The following is a 22183-nucleotide window of genomic DNA, read 5'->3' on the forward strand; positions in this document are numbered from 1 at the left end:
TTCTCCAGCCTTGTATATAAAATTAATTAGGTCAGTGAGGGATTAATGTTAACAACAGAAATGTTTGTGGTGGAAAAATAGAACATTCTCTTTGGAGCATCAAGAGTTTGACTTGCATCATATGCGCTTAGGCACCTCATCAGCTGAAATGGCCTTGATCCTGCCCTGCTGGAGCTTTTCCCTGTCTGTAGTCCCTATGCTTGGGGACCATTTCTAATTTCATTACTTCCTCTCTCTGTATATATGTGAAATTTTCTATTCCTAGTTACCAAATATCCAGCAAGAGGATCAACTTCAAATCAGTTCCTTCATAACTTCCATCAGAAAGTTCTATTCCAACCAATTATCTCCCCATTAGTCAGGTTATGAGTCTTATAAAGGAGCCTTAGCAAAATGATTAGAGTGTGCATAAGTATTAATTTCCAGCAACTGATTTCAGACAAGTCTTTACTTGGGTTTAAAAACTGCTTCATGCATTTACAGTTAAGTTACTACAGGTCACTGATGTACATATATAGACAAAAGCTAAACCCAACTTACTATCTTGATGCAGACCTCTCCTGGTCTCCTGGCTGGGCAGTAATTAGTACCATACAGGTTTGATCCATGGCCCGAAGGCAGCCACTGTCAGTTACAGTTGGAAGGCTGCAACAGTGGAGGTAGCAAAGAGTTTAAGATCCACAGGCCAGAAATTAAGACAAGGGTGTGAAGGCTGTAAACACTGGCTAAGGGGTCAAGAAGCACTTGTATTTCCTTTTTTCTTTTCCATTAGAATGTTCCCATAAGTTATTCACTAAAAAAGAAAAAGAAAATAAAGGTGGTAAAAGGATTTGAAAAGGAAAGGTTAGTTAGCCCAGTGAGGGGGACAAAAAAATTCCTATTTTTGGTCATCCTGGGGTTGAGGGGAACATCAAAGTGCATGCATGTGAGTGCTTAGGTTAAGTAGTGCTGTTCCCCTCACCAGCCAGAAACTGGCTTTAACAAAAAGCTCAAAAGAAGGTGGCAGTGGATAAGTCCCAGGCCAAATGAGGATTCCCACCTGGGGCAAAAGCTCACTTTCCAGGATCTGAACTTAATATGTCACAGTCACAGCCCAGTACAGGGACTGCATCCAGTTTGAGCTAATTCCAAGGAAGTTGCGATGACACCTCCCGCGGACCACCTCTGGTAAGAGGGTTTGCTTCAGTTCCAGCTCCCACACGGTACCACACTGAAGCCTGTGGCACCTGCTCCTCTGCCTCACACATAACTGCACACAGACTGCTGACAAGTGCTGTTTGGTCCCACGCTGCTGTACTGTGACGGCAGGACAATGCCATCCACTCCATGTTCACTCAGCGCTGTTTCCCAATGTAATTGATGGAAAGCAGGACCACGTTGTGTAGCAAAAGAGACAGCTCAGCTTCTGAAAACACCATCAATGTTAATGGTTTGGCCACAGAATAGTTTGCCTTCTAACTGCCTTGGTTTACAGGACTTGAACTGGAGGTGAAAAACCAAGTGCAGGGAGGTATGACGTTAACAAGCTGTTCTCAAGTTCTTCTTCCTTCCAGTCCCTGTATGTATGCTTTCCTTCCACCATATAGTCCTAACTATCCATCCTCATTTCTTGACTCTCTGACAGCAGTAGAAAACAGGGATAGTAATGGTACTAAACACCACTGTCACCCTTGGGATTCTTCTGGCAGAAGCAGGTGCTCTGGAGATGTTTCTCAGTTTTAAGATTAGCAGGCCTTCCCTCATATTCACAGGCTTAATTAAAAAACATCAAGGTCTAGCCAAAGGTCCTAAACAGGAGACCCACCAGCCCCTTAGATATTTTCTGTTTAGCCAGTTGAAGTGGCTTTGTTTTGAATTTGAATACCTTTAGACTAGTGCTTCTCAACTGGGACAACTCTGCTCTCCCCTCCCATCTGGACATTTGGCAATGTCTGGAGACATTTTGGGTTGTCAGAACTAGGGCAAGGGGGTACTACGACATCTAGTGGGTAGAGGCCAGGGATACTGCTACACATCCTGTAATGCACCGGACAGCCCTCATGATAAAGCAGCAATAGTGCCGAGATTGAGAAACTGCTTCAGCCAGGTATGTGCTCACTCTCATGTGCCCCCAATCCCAGCTACTCATTCCCAAGTCCTGCAGGGTCTACTTCATAACCTGCTTAGCCCCTGTAGACTAATGACTGTGCCTTTTAATTAGACATATATGTTAAACAACGGTCTCACAGCACTCAATAATTAACTCCAAAATCATCTTAGAATAAAATAGAGAAATGGCTTGGATTTTGGTTATGCCATAGGGATTTGTCTAACCTTTCAGGCTGCAGGAAATCTTCAGCCATTCTGCCAGCCAAGTTCGACACCTCTCTTCAGCAATAAAGGTAGAATTCAAGCCACGAAGATAACAAGCCTGTAACACTCAGAAGAGAAATGGTCCTTAATAATCACAGAGCGGGTATGCCAAGGAAGTGTAGACCCACAAGTAACCCCAAATCTCCTTTAAATAAGTTACAACCTCATCCCAAGAAACCTTTCTCCATGGCAATTTGAACTAAGATGACAAGCAAAGAGCCCTATGTAACCTAAAATAGTAGGTCTAAAGTATGTCCTTGATTTTTGAAGGACCGGAAGAAAAGAAACGTAAGCCAAAATGACTGTGGGTAATTCCTTCCCATTAGTGAAGCTCACTGAGGGGAAAAATAAAAAAGACCTAGAAATGAGGTGAGAGAATAAAGAGCCTGGATTTTGCTGAAACAAGCAAGATGAGCTTTCTCTAAGCTCCGAGCCCTGTGAACTCAAAAGTCCACCAAGGATTGAGTATTGTCTCCGGCGGGTGTGGCTCAGTGATTGAGCATCGACCTATGATACAGGAGATCGAGGTTTGATTCCTGGTCAAGGGCATATTCCTGGGTTGCGGGCTCGATCCCCAGTCGGGGGCCTGCAAGAGGCAGCTGATCAGTGACTCATTGATATTTCTGTCTCTCTCCTTCCTCTCTCTGAAATCAATAAAGACATTAAAAAAAAAAAAAGAATTGAGGGTTGATATTGCAATCAAGCTCTTACCGATTTCACTTCCTGAGCAGTCAGCTGGTTAATCCCCAGCTTTGCCAAAGCCTTGTCCAGCTGGTGAATCACAGTGGTATGAGTCTTTAAACGGTGTCTCAATAAGAGAGAAGGCAGGTAAGGTGTGAGAAGCATGGCTCGACTCAAGGCTTTCTGTGACACAGCAACATAGGAGGAGAAAGTCAACTGCAAACAAAGACCTGAGGCAAGGTGAAGCTGTGGAAAAGAGAAAGCCTCAGAGTACTCACTATTTGCAAAGCATGGAGGTGGTTCATGCCCAGAGGATGTTTAGAGAAACACTCTCTCAGAGTCAGGATATCATGTATTGCTGGATGGGTACCACGCTGTATCTTGGGAGAGATTGGTAGGTATTAACAAGGTCTTGACCAACCCTCTTACCTGGTTTTCATGCAAACTGGCACTAACAAGATTCCTAGTTTGAAACAAGGGTTAACTGGAGGAATACCTTGGTGCACAGCTCTGTCATATGCCACTGGAGTCCTGTATCAGAAATAAGAGGGGTAACTTTTTCTAAATAACAAAGGATTTCTGGGTGGGACTGCTTCCGGATAGCATGATAGATATCTAAAAAATCAATTTGTTGCTTTGGGGTCCAGAAATGTTTGACCAGTAGTTGCCTGGGAAACAGGTACCTGAAAGGAAAAGGAATAACAAAGTCACTTGCTGAAACTGGCATCTTTCAGTGAGTGAAGAAAGCATCTGGCAGACATGAATAGGAGGAAGAGATGGAGACAGTTTCCCTACCACACTGTTCTTTTTTTACAAATGAGTCTCAGACCAAGGTTTAAAGATACATGGAAGCAGCCCAGCCGGTGTGGCTCAGTGGTTAAGCATTGACCTAGGATCCAGGAGATCGAGGTTCGATTCCCACTCAGGGCACATGCCCAGATTGATCCCAAGTTGGGGCGTGTAGGAGGCAGCCGATTAATGTTGACTCTCTCATCATTGATGTTTCTATCTCTTTCCCTCTCCCTCGCTCTAAAATCAATAAAGACATATTTAAAATAAAAAATAAAAAAAAGTGGGTCTGTGACCTCCAAAGTTAGGTTATAAAAGGCCATGGAGACTCTTATTTGCTGGCACACTCACTCTTGAAGCCCTGAGCTGACACGTGAGAAGTTCCACTACTCTGACACCACCATATTAAAGAGGCCAAATGAAGACACTCTGGTTGACTGTCCCAGTTGTCCAGCCATCCCTGCTAAGGCATCAGATATAAGAATGACCTCAAACCAGACTAGTCCATCCACCAGCTAACTAACTGAGGGACTTCTGTTAATACCACATGTAAGAGAAATATCCATCACCCACCTGAGCCCTGCCCAAATTCCTGACCCACCAAATCATAAAAATGGTGCTTGTTTTAAGCTGTTAAGCTTTGAGGTTGTTATACAGCAACAGATAACTAGAACAAGATGCAACATCATAGTTTAAAGGTGTACTTTTTGGATATAAAGTAATAAAGATTTATGTTATTAAAAAATGAAATGCACTCTCTCTTAAAGAAAAAAATCTGTCCCAAATTGCTATGCCTGCCAGGGATTGGGTTACTGCCTCTAGGGGTAGTGAAAAGGTCATTATCTTATTTCACATCACATAGGGGCAGCTAAGATAGGGAGAGTCTAGACCACCTACAACTACAGCTGTTTTAGCAAACTAGGTGTTACTGAGTGGCTTTTATGAACCTTGGGCTAATGAAAAGATTAGAGCAGGAGGTTTGATAATGTCTGCCTAGTTTCTGAAATGGAAGGTTCTTCTTAAAATAATTTGTAATTTTAAAAAAAATCTATATATCTTCAATATGCTGGGGAGACGGAAGTCTGTACTCACATTAGCAAGAAGACCAGGTAGTTGGCAAAGGGTGGAATGGAAATAATACCCAGGAAAAAACATTTGGTGACGTCTCTACGGAACTAAGCAGAAATAAACACAGATGCAGTTTTAACCCATATTCTTAATACAATAGACAACCCCTCTACCCTACTGTGCAGTAAACTACTACAGCCTAGCAAAGGATCAAGGTTATTTCTATCTACCTGTAGTTGGTAAGTTCCTTGAGGACAGAACCCTGATTTGTTTACTTTTGTACCCCAAATATTGTCTCATACAGGGCCTGACATTATACCAAATTCCTCAGTGAATTCTTTCTGATCTGCAAAATGAACCCTAGATTCTTATTCTGAGCTTCAAAACTACTCATCGAGTCACCACCAAGTATTACTTTCCTGCTGCCTTTTGGATCCTTGCATATTTTTATACATTTAGAAACAAATGGAATTTTAATGTTTATAACTTTTATTAAGGAAGTGTGCTCGAAATTCTATGGAGTTCTGCTACAGAGGGCTATAACTCTGAAAGAATCCAATTCTGACAAATAGCTTAATCAGTGGGGAACAAAACAGAAAAGAAAAAGACTTGACGCTACCCACCAATAATGAAATAGACCTTTATGAAAACTGAAAAGAAAACAACAACAACAACAAAAACTTGAGATCTTGGTTAACTTCAATTATCTTACCATGAACTTCTGGTTATCTGCCCCTGGCCCATACCTGTCTCAAATGTTCCATCTCCCGGTAAGAAAGTTGATGAAACTTTACATTGTCCTTCAACATATCCTTCTTTATTCTTCTAGCCTTTTTGGCATCAGCCCATAACATCTGCAATCCTGCCTCATTAAAGTAGAGGACAGAGTGTGATGTTACCCCAGTTTGAATCATACCATAGCTTCCTATCCCAAGTCCACCCACAGTACACACCTCTGTCCCTCCCCAACACTACTCTACATCAAAGCTTCCATCTAGGTCACTTAAACCTCTTTTCTCATCTTTCCCCCCCACAGTGAACCACTTCTCTTCCAGCGAAGTGAGCCTTCTGTGATCTACTATGGAATGGTCTCCCTTTTCTGGTTCATTACTCATTCCCTTTTGTTTCCCCTTTAATCCTCACCCAAGGATATTTTTTCCACTGATTTTTAGAGAGAGTGGAAGGGAGGGAGGGGGAGACAGGGAGAGGGAGGAGAGGAAGGGGCAGAGAGAGAAAGACATCATTGTGAGACACATGGATTGGCTGCCTCCCATAAGTGCCTGGGGATCAAACCTGCAACCCAGATATATGCCCTTGACTGGACTTGAACCTGTGACCCTTTGGTGTGTGGGCCAAAACTTTAACTGCTGAGCCATACCAGCCAGAGCATCATTCCCTTTTAAAAATAAAAATTCACCCTGGCCAGGTGGCTCAGTTGGTTGGAGCACTGTCCCATACATCAAAAGGTTGTAGGTTTGACTCCTGGCCAGGGCACATACCTAGGCTGCTGTTCAATCCCTGGTCAGAACACATACAGGTAGCAACCAATCGATGTCTCTCTCTCTCCTTCACTGTCTCTCTAAGAAAAATGAGTAAAAACATATCCTTGGGTGAGGATTAAAAAAATTAAAAATAAAAATTTAAAGCTCCCTAACCTCAGGAAGTCTTGCTCAATTAACCCTATGTATTCCCCAACCAGATAGTAACTTATCTCCTTTAAAAATTTTTTAAATAATTACTGTAATTCAACATATTTCTATGACTGCATTTTTCTCTTCATTCTGTAATTCTTACATTTATCTAGAACTTTAGTTTTTAAAAATGCTTTCATATTTATGAATGAAATGATAAAATGTCTAGATTGGCTTCAAGATAATACAGACGAAGGCATGTGTAGAAATGAAATAAGACTGGCAGCCGTGAATTAACTGCTGAAGTGAGGCTGAGTACACGGAAGTTCATTATACTATTTTTTCTACTTTTGTGTATTTTCAAAATTTTCCATAATAAAAGGCTTAAAAAAAAAACAACCAAAATGCTTTCAGACCCTTTTCTATTTGTTCCTAGTTATAAACTGGGAGCAGACAAAGCAGCCATTCTTATCTCCACTTTACAAATACAGATAAGCAATTTGCAAGTCCACAAAGCTAGTAATAATTATGATAATATTCAGAGCTGACAATGTGGTAGTTGATTGTCATTGGTATTATGATAGAAGTACAGAGTATAACAGTTATAGCTACATTTATTGAGCACTTAGTATGAATCAGGCCTTAAATACTTTACATGTATTAATTTAATCTTCACAACCATGAGATCAACAGGTAGGTTCCATTATTATTCCCAATTTACAGATAAGAAAACCAAAGGACAGAGAGGTTAAGTAACTAGTACAATCACACAGCAGTGACAAGCTGGGATTTGAACCCAGGCACTCTGGCTCCAGAGTGAATACTTGACACTATCCCATCTCCTAGTAACTGGCAGAGCTGATTTGAACCAAAACAATCAGCAACCAGGTACTGTAGCACTATTTCCACAACATGCTACCTAGGATAGATTTGTGAAAAGCATTAAACTATAGTTTCTTACAGGTCAAGTCAACTGCTAAATCACAGGGCAGGTCTGTGCAGCCATAGATCCCTGCCCTTGTGCATAAGAATTTCTACTATAGTCAAGTGTATGGTTAAGAAACGAGCAAAAATACTTATATTCCTTCTGGGTATTGTTAGAAGTCGTTTTAATAATATCTTTCTAGAAACATCCTCAAGAAGTGCTAACTTATAAAGTTTAATACTCAAGCATTTATGAAACACAGGACATCCCTGCTCACTCTCCCATAGCAAAACCTGCAAATTATCTTACTCTAAACTCTCTGACACTGCCCAAGAGCTGATTCTAGTGATTTCTATTTCAGCTTTGTTTTTACCTTTCGTGAAGGTTGTGTACAGGACATAGAAGCGGGGGAAATGACGATCCAAAAAACGATGGTATTTCCCATTAATCGCTTTTGTCTTAGTCACCACATAAGAGATTACGCTCTTCACATCTGCTTTTGGAGAAAGGTGAAGCTTTGAAGACCTACAAGGAGGATCAAAGAGACTATCTGGGAATCAGTCCAAAAAGCCCCCTCACACTTGGCGTTTCTACTGTAAAACACGGGTCTCCGAGAATGGATGCTAAGACCTGAACCCTCCGAAATACAAGGAAGATCTTGGGGTCAAGAGGAGAGAAGCAATCACACTGAGAAAAAACAAATCAGGCAGATGACAGGCTAGGCAGGAAGGGATGTCGAGGAGTGGCAGGAGTCTGGAGAGAGCGCAAGGCCTGAGGCCAGAGCGGCAGGATAAGGCCAGAGGTGGGATCGAAGCAATACCGATAAACCTGCGCCAGAAAAGGGAGGCTGAAAGAAGAATTCAGGATAGGCCTGGAATTCAGACTATATGGGTCCCTCAGAGTTCAGAGGGTCAAGAAGCCAGGTCACTAGCGGGGATCGGAGTGCAATTTCTGAGCAAAAGAATAAAAACCCCGAGGCCAGGGCATGGAAACCTGACAACCAAGAGACAGCATGCAAGCAAGAATTAAGACACTGGAAGGGCCTGTACATCAAAAATGCTTTTCTTTCTCCAGGTCCCTCACCGAGGGGCCCTCCAGGCCAGTCCAGAGCGAACAAGCTGCAGCCTCCGAGTGACATAAGGTCCAGGGGTGACCACCGAACCCCACAGAGCAGTTCGAGCCCAGCACACCCTGGAGAGCGCCATCTTCTCAGCGAGGGAGGGGGAGAAGAGGTCTTCTTCAGGTCAAGGTTCACCGTACGCTGTGTTTGTTTGACGGCGCATGCGCCTTTTCTGGGAGCTGATTGGTAACCATGGACCGCTTGCCTTGCGCACACCCGGCACCGAACGGAAACTAAAGACCTCAGTACGGAAAAAGGGTTAGGATTGGACGCCTCCATTACTTCCTGGTTTAAAGGCGCCGGAAGCAGGCTATCCCCGAAGGAGCGAGTGCTTCTGCCAGTGGCAGGGTTTGTGTTCTTGAGGACGTCCTCTCTTTGGGTGACCCCTCTCGATTCCCTAGGGCCGCCGTTGCCCTTTGTCCCTACCTCCTGCTTCGGGGACTTAACACGGTAGGTGCCAGATGTCAACTTGGCGGTGCTTAAGCGCACGGCGCCTCCTGGGTGCTGGGATAGCCCGCGGCGCCCTCTAGTGGTGGCCGCTTGACTGGACCGGGAACTGTCCATTGCCAGTTAACGTCCGGTGACCAAGTTCGGGATCCTGGGAGCGGCCCCTGTGCGAACTAAGTCCGCTTTTTTCCTTTTGTCGGAGTTTCCCAAATTGCGTTTATGGGGAAAGGTCTTTCGTTAAGCGCTTCCTGCAGACCAAGCTCGGTTCTCAACTTAAATGTCTTTTCCCTCCCCAGAGTTTTTCTCTGACCAAAGGACGCACGTTTTCTCCTATCATCCTGTATATATTCTTTATAGCACTTACCACTTACATCGTCTATACATTTGCTCCCTTGTTTGGCAGGCTCCCTGAACTAGGCTGAGGGCAAGCATCTTGTCTTGTTCACTGCTATGCTACACCCCTAACACTAGGTGCCATTCCTGCCCCGGACTAGGTGCCCGGCAAACATTTTTAAACAATTAATGACTGAAAGTGGGAAGGATTCTCAGAAGTGGCACTTAAGCTGCCTCCAAGAGTTAAGCCTTCTTGATCAAGTACATATGAATACAGGGTGGGGCAAAAGTAGGTTTACAGTTGTTGCTATGTAAAATAATACAATAAATCATAATACAAGAGTAAACTGTGTCTCAGTACTCACACCTGTAAACCTGCTTTTGCCTCACGCTGTATTTACTCTCCGTGAAGGATAATAGAGAGAGCATTCCATTTGGAACCAGGAGATCTTGATCCAAATAAAATCGTAGCTCTGTCATTTCCTTTAATGTATATATGACCTTGGACATGTCACTCTAGCTTTGAGCTTATTCCCTTTATAATAGTACCTATTTTATAAGAGTTCTGTGAAGACCCAAGATGAAAATGGTTGTGAAACTCCCACAGCTGTATGAAGTTTTATGGATCACGGAGCTTTCTATTAGCATAGGCCGTTTATTATTGTAGCACTCATGCAGTCAGAGGTAAAGTTGTATAAGTGGGTGGCTCTCGACAAGTATTGGGTAGATGGGGCAGTTGGGATACAAAGTTGACTAAAAAATTATCTCTGGCCCTGGCCAGTTTGGCTCAGTGTTTAGAGCGTCGGCCCACGGACTGTGGGTTCGATTTCTGGTCAAGGGCACAGACCTTGGTTGCAGGAGGCAACCAATGGATGTGTGTCTCTCTGTCTTCCCCCTACACACACACACACTCCCCTCTTTAGAAATCCAAGGAGAAGGTGTCCTCGGGTGAGGATTAAAAAAAAAAAAGATCTCTGCCTTCAGGCAATTTCTGAGTCTTCTCAACTACTATGTAACTCTCAAGACTGTTCAGCTCTAAAATTCTAGAACACTCCTGGAAAGAAGGGGGGACAAGATCAATGAGTTTTGTGGAGGAAATGGGAAGGACCTGTGCCTGGAAGAATGCAGTAGAGGAAAGACATTTCATGCAGTAAAACAATATGGCAGGAACACAGGAATTCATTCATTCTTTCCTCAAATATTTGTTTATTGTTTAGTACACCTCACCCCAATATACACATACTAAGTCTTGTTGGTTCTGTCTTCTATTTCTTCAGTCATCCAGTTTCCTTCTCTCTTCTGTGCCACTGATCTAGATTACTGGAATAGCTTCCTTACTGGTTTCCTGTCATCATTTTGGCTTCCCTCCAACCACTTCTCCATGATGCAGCCAGAGAAAGCTTTTAAAATTGAAAGTTGAGCATCGACCTAGGATCCAGGAGCTCGTAGTTCGATTCCCTGTCAGGGTATATGCCCAGGTTGCGGGCTCGATCCCCAGTCAGGGGCGTGCAGGAGGCAGCTGATCAATGATAACTCTCTCATTGATGTTTCTATCTCTCTCTCCCCCTCTCCCTTCCTCACTCTGAAGTCAATAGAGATATTTTTAAAAGAAAGAAAGAAAGAAAAAAAATAATAAAATTGAAAGTTGATGGAAAAAAATTAAAATTTTAAAAAATTGCAAGTTGCCCTGGCCAGTGTGGGTAAGTGGTTAGAGCATCGGCCTGTGCACCAAAGGGTCTCAAGGGTCCCAGGGTTAAATTTCCTGTCAAGGCCAGGTACCTGGGTTACAGATTTGATCTCAGCCCCCAGTGGGGGCATGTGCCAGAGGCAACCAATCAATGTGTCTCACATGGATGTGTTTTTTTTTCTCTTTCCCCCTCCCTCCCTCTCTTCCACTTTTTCTAAAAATCAATGGAAAAAAATATTGGGTGAGGATTAACAGAAAAAAAAAAAATTGCAAGTCTAGGCTTGTCACTCCCCTTTATAAAACCTTTCAAGTTTTGCCCTGGCTGGTGTGGCTCAGGATTAAAAAACAACAACAAAAAACTCTGTCTTCAGGCAAGAAGGGTCATGGGTTTAATTCCAGGTCAGGGCACATTCAGGTTGGGGGTTCAATCCCTGGTGGTCGGGGCATGTACAGGAGGCAACCGATCGATGTTTCTCACATCAGTGTTTCTCTCTCTCTCTCTCTCTCTCTCTCTCATCAATGAAAAAAACATATCCTCGGTGGGGATAAAAACAAAACAAAAAAAACTTTCCTCTGACTCCGAGGGTAAAGTTCAGACTCCTTAACCTGGCCTACCTTCCCAGCCTCATCTCATATCTCATGGTATTTCTTTCTCCTTAGCTTTCTACACTAAGAAATATTGGCCTTTCAGTTCTACCAAAAGCCAAGCAACTTTATACCCCTGGGCTTTTGCACTTGTTGCTTTTTGCTTGGTGTTTCTTACCCCCTACTTCCCTTCTAGCTTGTCTTTCAGGTTCCAGCTGAAATGATGGTAATAATAACTAATAACTTTTATTGAGCAGTTACTATTTACCATCATTGTTCTTAGTGCTTTACATGTATTAAGTCCTTTAATCCTCACTTAACTTCGTGAGTTAGTTAGCTCCACTTTATAAGTGAGGAAAGTGAGGTTACATAACCTAATCAGGCTCTGAGTCAGCAGCTGAACCCAGACAGACTGGGCACATGAACTACTGCTGCTTGTATATAAACAGCACTGTTACAGCAAACTCTTTCTTAAGCCCACAGAGTTAGGTTCCCCTGTTACTCATCTTGTAGCTAGCTTTACTTATCCCTCATAGTACTTGAAATAATCATAATTAACTGTTGCATTATACATTTAATGACTGTTCAGATTCTAAGCTCACTGTATTTCTGGTCCCTAATAGAGTCCCTGGCACAAGAGGTGCTTATTAAGTATTTATTAACTGAATAAATATCTTATATACCTGAGTATAATGTAATAGTTTTCCTCTCAAAATAATTCCTTAGAAAGGAAGCTGCTTTATATTTTGTGTTCTTTTATTCACTAATAAATAATTTATTCACTAATTCCACAATTATTGAGCATCTCTCCTAGGCCACACGTTGTTCTTGTTGCTTGAGATAAAACAGAGATTAGACAGATAAAGGTTCCAGCCCTACCTGGTATAGTTTACATTATAAATGTTTGAGAGATTAGAATACTTAAGTGAGGTGGTACCCTTGGGGGCCTCATGTGAACATTAGATTTGCTTTGGAAGCCTCAGGTGTAAAGATTAAAGATTTGGATTTGATTTGGAAGGTCCTAGGGAATCATAATGCTTTTTGCCCAAGGGAATGACAAGATGAAGGTGATGTTTTGTAAAAATTACTCTGGCCCAGCCGGGAGTGGCTCAGCGGTTGAGCATCAACCTAGGATCCAGGCAGTCGGGGTTCGATTCCCGGTCAGGGCACATGCCCGGGTTGCGGGCTCAATCCCCAGTCGGGGGTGTGCAGGAGGCAGCTGATCAATAACTCTCTCATCATTGATGTTTCTCTCTCTCTCCCTCCCTCTCCTCTCTCTGAAATCAATAAAGATATATTTTAAAAATAAATTAAAATAAATAAAAATTACTCTGAAGTTAATATGAGTTAGAGAGAAAAGAGACTGGTGATTCAGGATATCATTAAAGTTATTTTATAATGATCTGGACAAGAAATAGGAACCACCAGACTGCCCCAAAATGGTGACCATCTTTAAGTGGTCCCAGATTTGTGGTGCAAAAAATTGGAACCAGACTTGAGCTCCCCAAACCTGTATGTCATTTAGCTTGTCATCAGCATTTGCTGTTGTTCATTTGGCAAACATTTGAGAGCCTGTTCTGTAACCACTCTGGTAGTTTCCAGGAAAACAAAGGCAAGTAGGAGATAGGCCTTTCCCTCAAAAAGCTCAGAGGTTTAGTAGAGAAGATTGGCATTTAAAAATAATTGTCCCTTTCTCCCCTCTCTTCTTTCTCTCCCCTTTCTCCCCTCTCCTCTGTCTCCTCTCTCTCCTCTCTCTACCCTCTCTACCAGGTGAGGGCACTGTGAGAAGGCAGCAAGCCAGAAAGAGGGCCATCACCAGAAACCAACCCTGTGGCTTCCTGATCTTGGCCTTCCTGCATCCTGAACTGAGAAAATAAATGTTAGTTGTTTAAGCCACACAATCTATGGTATCAGTCCTGGGTGTATGTATTTATTTAGTCTTGGGTTTAGGACTCAAATGCCTACAAGGACCAGCACACACAAAGCAGATTAGATATGAGCAAAACAACCAGGCTTGCTGAGGCTCAGCAAATTAGAGAATGAGTGCCCCCCTGGGAAAGATGCCCAGGGTACTTCATTACATTGTGTCAGATCCTCCAAATTTTCAGGAGAAGTCAGAAATTTAAGTTTGTAAACGTTAGCAACTAATTTAAAGATTTTAAAAGGAAAAAAGTAATTGTGCTGTCATGTGATAGGTGCTGTAACAGGAAAATGTCCAAGGTACAGTGAGAGTTAAAGGAAGGAGTAGTAAATTGATAAATTCTGCTGGTAGATATGATGGTGCATCCAGATGAAGAGAAGTCAGGTTTGAACTAGATCACAGAAGATAAATTGGAGACTGACTGGCAGACAAGTACTGCAGGGAAGGCTTTTTGGAAAGAGGGAACAGCATGTGCAAAGATACAAAAGACTGGAAACTTCAGGGAAAAAGAAACCTCTTGTTTGTTCAGATAATAACTGCAGTGATTTGCCACCTTTACATACTAATTCATTGAATTTGACAGGCTGATTTGGGGCAGGTTATTCTTCCCAAGGCACTGAAAAAAAATCCCAGGATGAAATAATTTTTTTTTAAATCCTCACCCGAGGATATTTTTTCCTTTGCTTTTCAGAGAGAGTGGAAGTGAGAGAGAGAAAAACATCGATATGAGAGAGACACATCGATTGGTTGCCTCCTGCAAACGTGGGGGTCGAGCCTGCAAAGAGCCTGCAACCAAGGTATGTGCCCTTGGCCAAAATCGAACCTGGGACCCTTTAGTCCAAGGGCCGACGCTCTAACCACTGAGCCAAACAGGCTAGGGCAGGATGAAAGAATTTTAATAACCAATGGTTTATATTAAAACTTCTTAATTGCATTTCTTTTTTCTTATGTGTTAAAAATGTTTTAAAAGGAAAAGAACAAAGAATATTATAACATTCATCTATGTATCTATCACCCAAAATGAATAAATAATGTCATACCTATTTTCTCCCAAGTCCCATTTCCCTTTCTTCCTTTAGGTTGCCCCTTTATATCAGTCCACTTTTAATACTTTGAATATATATATATATATTTGAGTATTTATATAACAATTTATATTTATATATATATAAATAAATAGTATATGGGGGTTTTTTTTTTTGCATATTCAAAGGAAAAGCTTTAATAAAGATTTAAGATTTACATTATAAAATTCAAATAACCTCCTCTGGATAACAGTTCAACTTTTGCATTTTCCCCATAGGCTTTTCTATTATCTCCCCCCTCCCCCCGGTCTATAACACAGATTGCCTCCCTCACAAGTTAGTACCATTAAAAATTTTAACACACACTTTAAGTTTACCAGCATCTAGGTAATATATCTAATCTTCCTTTCCCCTCATCCCCAAGTATACTGTTAGCTGTGTATCTTCTTGGATAAAATTGTGGCACTTTTCCAGTTTTTCTTGATTTTGGGTGTGGGAAGAAAATATTAACACTCACAAGGATTGCTAAAATATACTCCCTAGTAATTCTTTCAAAGAGGGTATGCAAGAAATAAAGTTTCTGAATTCTTCAGTATCAAAAAAGGTCTTTGTTTTACCCTCAAAATCAAATGCCAATTTGGTTGGATATAGGATTCTAGGTTTAAAGCCTTTTGCCTGCAGAACCCTGATGATACTGCCCCATTGACTTCTAGCATCCAGAGTACCCAATGATAAGTCTGCTGTCAATCTGATTCTTAGTCCTCTGTAGGTTTTCTCTTTTCTCTCCCTGGAAGCACATATGATTTTTTTCTTTATCATTACAATTCCCAAATTTCACCAAGATGTGTCTAGGAGTGAATCTCTTTTCATCAGTTTTACTGGGTACTCGATAGGCACTGACAATCTCAAGACTTGAATCTTTCTTTAGCTCGTAAAGTTTTCTTCAATTATTTCCTTAACTATTTCCTCTGCTCCATTTTCTTTATTCTTTTTTTCAGGAATTCCTATCAAACGGATATTTGAGCTTCTGGATCTATCTTCTACATCTCTTATTCTTTCTTTCTTTCTTTCTTTCTTTCTTTCTTTCTTTCTTTCTTTCTTTCTTCCTTCCTTCCTTCCTTCCTTCCTTCCTTCCTTCCTTCCTTCCTTCCTTCCTTCTTTCTTTCTTTCTTTCTGTTTGGCCATTTGCCTTGTATCCTTAAAAAATTCTTCAATTCGACCTTCTAGATTGTTTATTTTCTCCTCTAGCATGTCTATTCTGCCACTCAGAATAGTGATCAAGTTTTTCATTTCTAAGACTGGTAATTTTTTCTTTCCAGGATGGTTAACTTTTAATATTTCCAATCTCCTTTTGTATCTCTCTGAATAAATTAATTACACCTTTTCTAAAAAAAATATGGAACGCTTCACGAATTTGCATGTCATCCTTGCGCAGGGGCCATGCTAATCTTCTCTGTATCGTTCCAATTTTAGTATATGTGCTGCCGAAGCGAGCACTATTTTTTAATGTTTTAAAAATTCAGATGCAGTCTCCCTCCCAGAGCACTCCCAAGCCTTTCCCTTCCCCCTCTTTTCCCTCACAGGCATGCATCTCCTAAACTCTAAGGGACCCCACAAGACTTGCAACCAGGGAAACAATGTGCAGCAGCAGCTCCTCCTAAGCTAACCCCCTGAACCTGTCCCCAAGGCTCCCCTTTTCTCTGACTTTTCAGTGAGCTGACAGTAGCCCTGCCTTGGCTCACTTCTTTCCCTTAATGTTTCTAGGGAGCCAAAGCAGCCCTGCCTAGTCTCTCTCCTGTTGCTTCTTCTATCATAAGCCCTTCCTTGTTTCACTGTCCCCAGCTTTAATAAACGTACTCTCAAAATAAAGTAAAAAATCATATATTTGGTTTCATGTGGCATTTTTCTGTTTTGTTTCCCTCAAATTTGTTTTCAGAATTCATCCATGTGATGATATAGACCAAGTTCATTAATTTTAGCTGCTCTGTGGTGTTTCTACCCCAATTGTTTATCTATTTGCTAATGGTAGACATTTGCATTGCTTTTAGTGTTTCATTATTATAAACACTACATTGCAGGGAATATCCTCGAAGATGTCTCCTTGTTCTTATGTATAAGAGTTTCTCTTAAGAAACTTAAGCAATGTTTTCAGACTGTTTTTTAACCATAACTGATAGTAAACACATTTTACATCAAAACTCAGTTCATATATATATATATATATATATATATATGTTTTTGTTGATTTCAGAAAGAAAGGGAGAGGGAGAGAGAGCTAGAAACAGCCATGAGAGTGGAACATCAATCGGCTGCCTCCTGCATGCCCCCTACTGGGGACTGAGCCCAAAACCCGGGCATGTGCCTTGACCAGGAATCAAACTGGCAACCTGGTGCGTGGGACAATGCTCAACCAACTGAGCCACACCAGCTGGACTCAGTTCATATATTTTATATCTTATTTCATTTTTGTAAAATGCTGGACATGACCCACTTGATTGATTTCATGATCCACTAATGGATTAAAAACACACAACTCTAAGGCAATAGACTTTCTGGAGCAAAGGATATGTGCATTTTTCAACTTGAGCAAATATCATCAAGTTGCTTTCCAAAGCAGTTGTGTCAGTTTTACAGGATATGAGAGTCCTAGTTTCTCTACAACCTCACAATGAAAGAAAATGTGCACTATAATAAATCTAACCAAAAATGCTCTTTCTCCTCCTGGCTGCTTGAAGATCAACCTCCATTATGAATGACACAGTAACTATCTGGACCAAGAAGTTCATGACCAACGGACTATTTCAGCGGAAACGGTCATTGATGTCCTTCACCCCGGGAAGGCAACAGTACCCAAGACAGAAATTCAGGAAAAACTAATAAAAATGTATAAGACCACACCAGATGTCATCTTTGTGTTTGGATTCAGAACCCATTTTGGTAGTGGCAAGAAAATTGACTTTGGCATGGTTTATGATTCCTTGGATTATGGAAGGAAAAAAAAATGAGCCCAAACATAGACTTGCAAGACATGACCTCTATGAGAATACTTTAAGAAAACAGAGAAAGGAACACAAGAACAAAATGAAGAAAAGTCAGGGGGACTGCAAAGGCCAGTGTTGGTGCTGGCAAAAAGTGAGCTGGAGATTGGACAACAGAAGGAGTAAAGATTCTTCAGTTACTTTGTGGTGATTGTGTAGATTTTTCATGAGAAGATTAATAAACTAAGAACTTTTGTATGAGGAAAAAAAAAAAGTAACCTTGCAGGGCGATCGGATCATAAATTCCTAACTGGGAAGGTCATGGTGGGTAGTCTCACCCCAGGCCTATAATTTCTTTAGTAAAAGGTTTTTAAGCAAGCCCTGTCCATTGTTCTTGTTCATCTACATTAACACACCTTTGAAATGTCAGAAGTAATAATCTTTTCCAGATCCCTCCAAGGCGTAAACACTCTCAAGGGAGCACATAATCTTATTAACTATCCTGTACCTTGTTTTCTCCCACCTTCATGTAATTTTCCTTAAGGTCCTTCCTTAATGGGCATAAAAGAAACTGTAAACTGTCATTCTCTGGAGCATTTGAGGTCTTGCTTCCTGGCAATTGTGGTCAGTTTGGCTCAAACTCAGGTTTGGACATTTCTTGTGTGGACGTCACCAACACTTAAAAAGGCCAGACTTCTAAATTATTGCAAAACCAATAGATGTGAAATGAATCTTGTCCGTTTACTTTGTGTTTCTCTGATTACTAGAGAGAGTTGATTTTTTATATGTATTATTGGTTATTTGAATTTCTTCTGGTAATTCATACTTCTTGTTCATTTTTCTATTATACTGTTTATCTTCTCCTTTATTATTATTGGTTTGTAGGAGTCCTTTATGGATGCCAGATACCAGTCCTTTTCCTGTTTAAGATGTCTTTCATGTAGGAGTTCTTAATATTTGTTATAGTAAATTTTATCAAAATTGTTCATTATGCCTGGCTGGTGTGGCTCAGTGGTTGAGCCTTGACCCATGAACTAGGAGGTCATGATTCAATTCCCGGTGAGGGCACATACGTGGGTTGCAGGCTCAGTCTCCGGTAGGGGGGGCATTGGGAGGTGGCTGACGGATGACTCTCTCTCATCATTGATGTTTCTTTCTCCCTCTCCCTTCCTCTCTGAAATCAATAAAAACAATTTTTTTAAAAAAAGTGTTCAGCCCGGCCGGGCATGGCTCAGCAGTTGAGCGTCAACCCAGGATCCAGGCGATCGGGGTTCGATTCCTGTCAGGGCACATGCCTGGGTTGCAGGCTTGATCCCCAGTCGGGGGCGTGCAGGAGGCAGCCGATCAATGACTCTCTCATCACTGATGTTTCTCTTTCTCTCTCCCTCTCCATGAAATCAATAAAGATATATTAAAAATAAATAATAAAAAGTGTTCATTATGACTTCTGCTTTTTCATAATTTGCTTTAAGAAATTCTGCCTTAAGGGCATAAAGACATTCTATATTTTTTCAGATAATTTCAAAGTTGTTTTGTTTTATAACTTTAGATCTTTAATTCACATGGAGTATATTTTTGCCTGTTTTCTATATTCTGAATTTCTGGGCTTGCTACTTGACTTTTCACTGCATTTCTTTCTCTAGTGATTATCTTTGGCATTCTAGCCATTTTACATCTTCCCTCTGAGTCTTTTTCTTAAAAATAACAGAATGGGAATATAAATCAGGCCCAGGCTTAGAAAAGTAGCTCTTTGAAGGCCTGTAAGAACAAACAGGTGGCAAAGATGAGGTCAAAGAGAGTCATTGGGAGGAATCTCTGCAAAAGATATGCAAGGGTGGTTCTTCATCTTTCACAACCAGAACCTGAGGGTCCTGGAAGAAAAATTATCCTTGTGGGTAGAAAAAACAGTGTCTCAGAGGACTGGCCCTGAAAGGAAAGAGGTGTAGACTTCTGACAGGATTTTTATATCCTACTTTTAAAGCCCTTCCACATATATTTTTTATTGTTGTTAAAAACAAAGTCTTTTTAAAAAAATATGTTTTTACTGATTTTTAGAGAGAGGATCAGGGAGAGAGAAACATTGGTCAGCTGCCTCCTGCACGCCCCCTACTGGGGATTGAGCCTACAACCTGGGCATGTGCCCCAACCCGGAATTGAACTGGCAACCTCTTGGTGTATGGGACAACACCCAACCAACTGAGCCACACCAGCCAGGGCACACATCTTTTAAATTTTACCTCTCTGCCCCACCTGCAAGTCCTGTGAGCTTTTTATGGATTGCACTAGAAGACTGTGAAACTGAGGTATATAGAGTCATACAGAAGTTGATAAATCTAAATGAGAACCCAGGTTTCCTGACCGTCAAATTGAAAGGGTTCAGTGCTTTCCCCTCCCTCCTGAGAGGACGCCTGCTCCTTTCCCTTCCCACTCTTCTTCCCCTACAGGCATGCATCTCCTAAACTCTAAGGGATCCCATGAGACCAGCAACCAGTGGAGCAACGGGCAGCAGCTGCAGCTCATCCCAAGCTAACCCCTTGAACTTGTCTGTAAGGCCCCCTTTTCTTTGACTTCCCAGTGAGCCAAAGCAACCCTCTCCTTTTTTTTCTTCTCAGTTCTTCCTTGTTTCACTGTCCTCAGGTTTAATAAATGTACTTTCAAAATAAACACTGAAAGAGTTCAGGCAATGCCAGCTGAAGCCGGTTTGTGAGAGAACACCTGTAAGACAGGAGGCAGTTATTGCTTTCAGAGGAGCAGTATTCCAAATTACAAGAAATAGCCTTTGATTTCTAATGTAATCATTGCAGTCATAATCATCAACAAAAGCCTTTATCAGTGCCTGCCTGCAATGGGCAATCAAGGCGGACACAACTAAATTTAGAATGCATTATTCATGTATATGGTCTAAGAATTCACACTATGAAAATTAATATAAACAGATGAGTAAAGGACATATCTATACGACAATTAAAAAGGTAGGCCAATCTAGCTACTGTGGACAGTAAAGAATTAACATCAAACACATCAGAAGTCAGTGCAATTCAAAGATAAGGGCATCACTGGGTGCAGAGCAGTGCCTAACAGGGGTTGGTTAACAGGGGTTCCAAGTTCAGGGAAACTGATTAGGGAGGGTGGGCCTCTTGCTCTCTGACTTCCTCCACTCCTTCCCATCCTCCACACACATGCCCCACCCCAAGCTTTTTTTCTTCCAGGCAACATAACCCTTGCTAAGGCTTGAGATCAGAGGAATTTTTACTTTATGTTAGTCTTTGGGCTCTGCCTACAGGGACCTTTACCCAGCATCAGCAAGAACCACCCTCAGGAGCCATTTTGTGCTGTCTGGCACGTCCACAGCAATTAGAGCAAAAGGACAGAGGTAAGGGAACTCCTGAAGAGAAATTTTCCCCACCCAGCTTTGGCAGGGTCACCCAGGGTCTCTACCATGTCATAATATTCACTGTGGTGAGTGGCTCATTATCCAGCTGGCACCATTTACTGAACTTCTAGGCACGATTGCACATTCAGCAAGATTCATAAATGTCTTACCTAGCTGAATCAATATTAGACTTCAAGGATTTTGCAGTTTGCCCTGGCAGGGTAGCTCAGTTGGTTACAGCGCCATCCCTATATGCCAAGGTTGCAGCTTCAATCCCCATTATACAAGAATCAACTAATGAATGCATAAGTAAGTGGAACAACAAATCAATGTTTTTCTCGCTCTACAATCAATAAAAAAAATTTTATAGGCCCTGGCCAGTGTGGCTCAGTCAGTTGAGCATTGTCCCACGCACTAGAAGGTCACTGGTTCGATTCCCAGTCAGGGCACATACCCAGGTTACGGGCTTGATCCCCAGTGGGGGTTGTGCAGGAGGCAGCCAGTCAATGTTGTACTCTCACACCAATGTTTCTCCCTCTCCCTTCCTCTCTCTCTAAAAATCAATTTTAAAAAATAAAGGATTTCGCAGTTTAATATCACTGTCATAAACTTACTGTCATATTTTTTGTTGTTGTTTTTTTAATCCTTACTGGAGGATATTTTTTCCATTGCTTTTTAGAGTGGAAGGAAGGGAGAGAGAGAGAAAGAGAGAGAGAGAAATATCAATGTGAGAGAGACACATCGATTGGTTGCCTTCCACACCGTGGGGTGGTGATCAGCCTGAAACCAAGGCACGTGCCCTTGGTTGGAATCGAACCCAGGACTCTTCAGTCCAGGGCCGACACTCCAACCACTGAGTAAAACTGGCAAAGGCTGTCATATATTTTAATGAAGGACAAAGGATTAGTATGTTCACATACACATACAAATATGTTTCTGAATGTACATGTATTGCTCTAGGGGGAAGTTATTGGCCCTGTCTCAGGGTGTGTTTTTTAAATTTATTTAGAGAGAGAGAGAGAAAGGGGGAAAGAGAAAAATGTCAATTTGTTCCACTTATTTATGCATTCATTGGTTGATTCTTATATGTGCCCTAAAACTGGGAATCAAACCCAAAACCTTGGCATATCAGGATGATGCTCTAACCAACTGAGCTACCTGGCCAGGGCTTAAATTTATTTATTTATTATTATTTTTTAATCCTCACCCAAGGATATTTTTTCCATTGATTTTTTTTTTTAAGAGAGAGTGGAAGGGAGGAAGGAGGG

General features: G+C 41.6%; 1 protein-coding gene and 1 pseudogene across 10 annotated transcripts; one reads left to right on the forward strand and one right to left on the reverse strand.

The window, feature by feature from the left end:
- Positions 1 to 430: 430 nt before the first annotated feature.
- Positions 431 to 8672, reverse strand: LETMD1 (LETM1 domain containing 1). Of its 9 annotated transcripts, none has more exons than XR_013998294.1 (10): positions 8530 to 8666; positions 7820 to 7971; positions 5637 to 5752; positions 4915 to 4997; positions 3530 to 3716; positions 3312 to 3413; positions 3064 to 3216; positions 2314 to 2410; positions 1040 to 1405; positions 431 to 793 (listed from the first exon to the last, which is right to left on the reverse strand). XR_013998294.1 is itself a non-coding variant. In XM_081130207.1 (9 exons), exons 2-9 carry the CDS (start codon positions 7889 to 7891, stop codon positions 1335 to 1337), a joined length of 885 nt encoding a protein of 294 aa, XP_080986333.1. In that variant the 5' UTR covers positions 7892 to 7971; positions 8530 to 8672; the 3' UTR covers positions 431 to 1334. The 9 variants fall into 9 exon arrangements, 7 of the variants coding, with proteins under 7 accessions (XP_080986333.1, XP_080986329.1, XP_080986331.1 ...); XR_013998295.1 differs by having other exon boundaries at positions 1040 to 1482; XM_081130207.1 differs by having other exon boundaries at positions 431 to 1405; positions 5637 to 5756; positions 8530 to 8672.
- An 8640-nt stretch (positions 8673 to 17312) lies between these two features.
- LOC308552779 (small ribosomal subunit protein eS24 pseudogene) lies at positions 17313 to 17781 on the forward strand (annotated as a pseudogene). Its single transcript has one exon. The product of its transcript is annotated as a small ribosomal subunit protein eS24 pseudogene (transcript).
- The last annotated feature ends 4402 nt before the right edge of the window (positions 17782 to 22183 follow it).

This window comes from Miniopterus schreibersii (assembly GCF_964146895.1).
Source record: "Miniopterus schreibersii genome assembly, chromosome: 2".
Classification (NCBI taxonomy): Eukaryota; Metazoa; Chordata; class Mammalia; order Chiroptera; family Miniopteridae; genus Miniopterus; species Miniopterus schreibersii.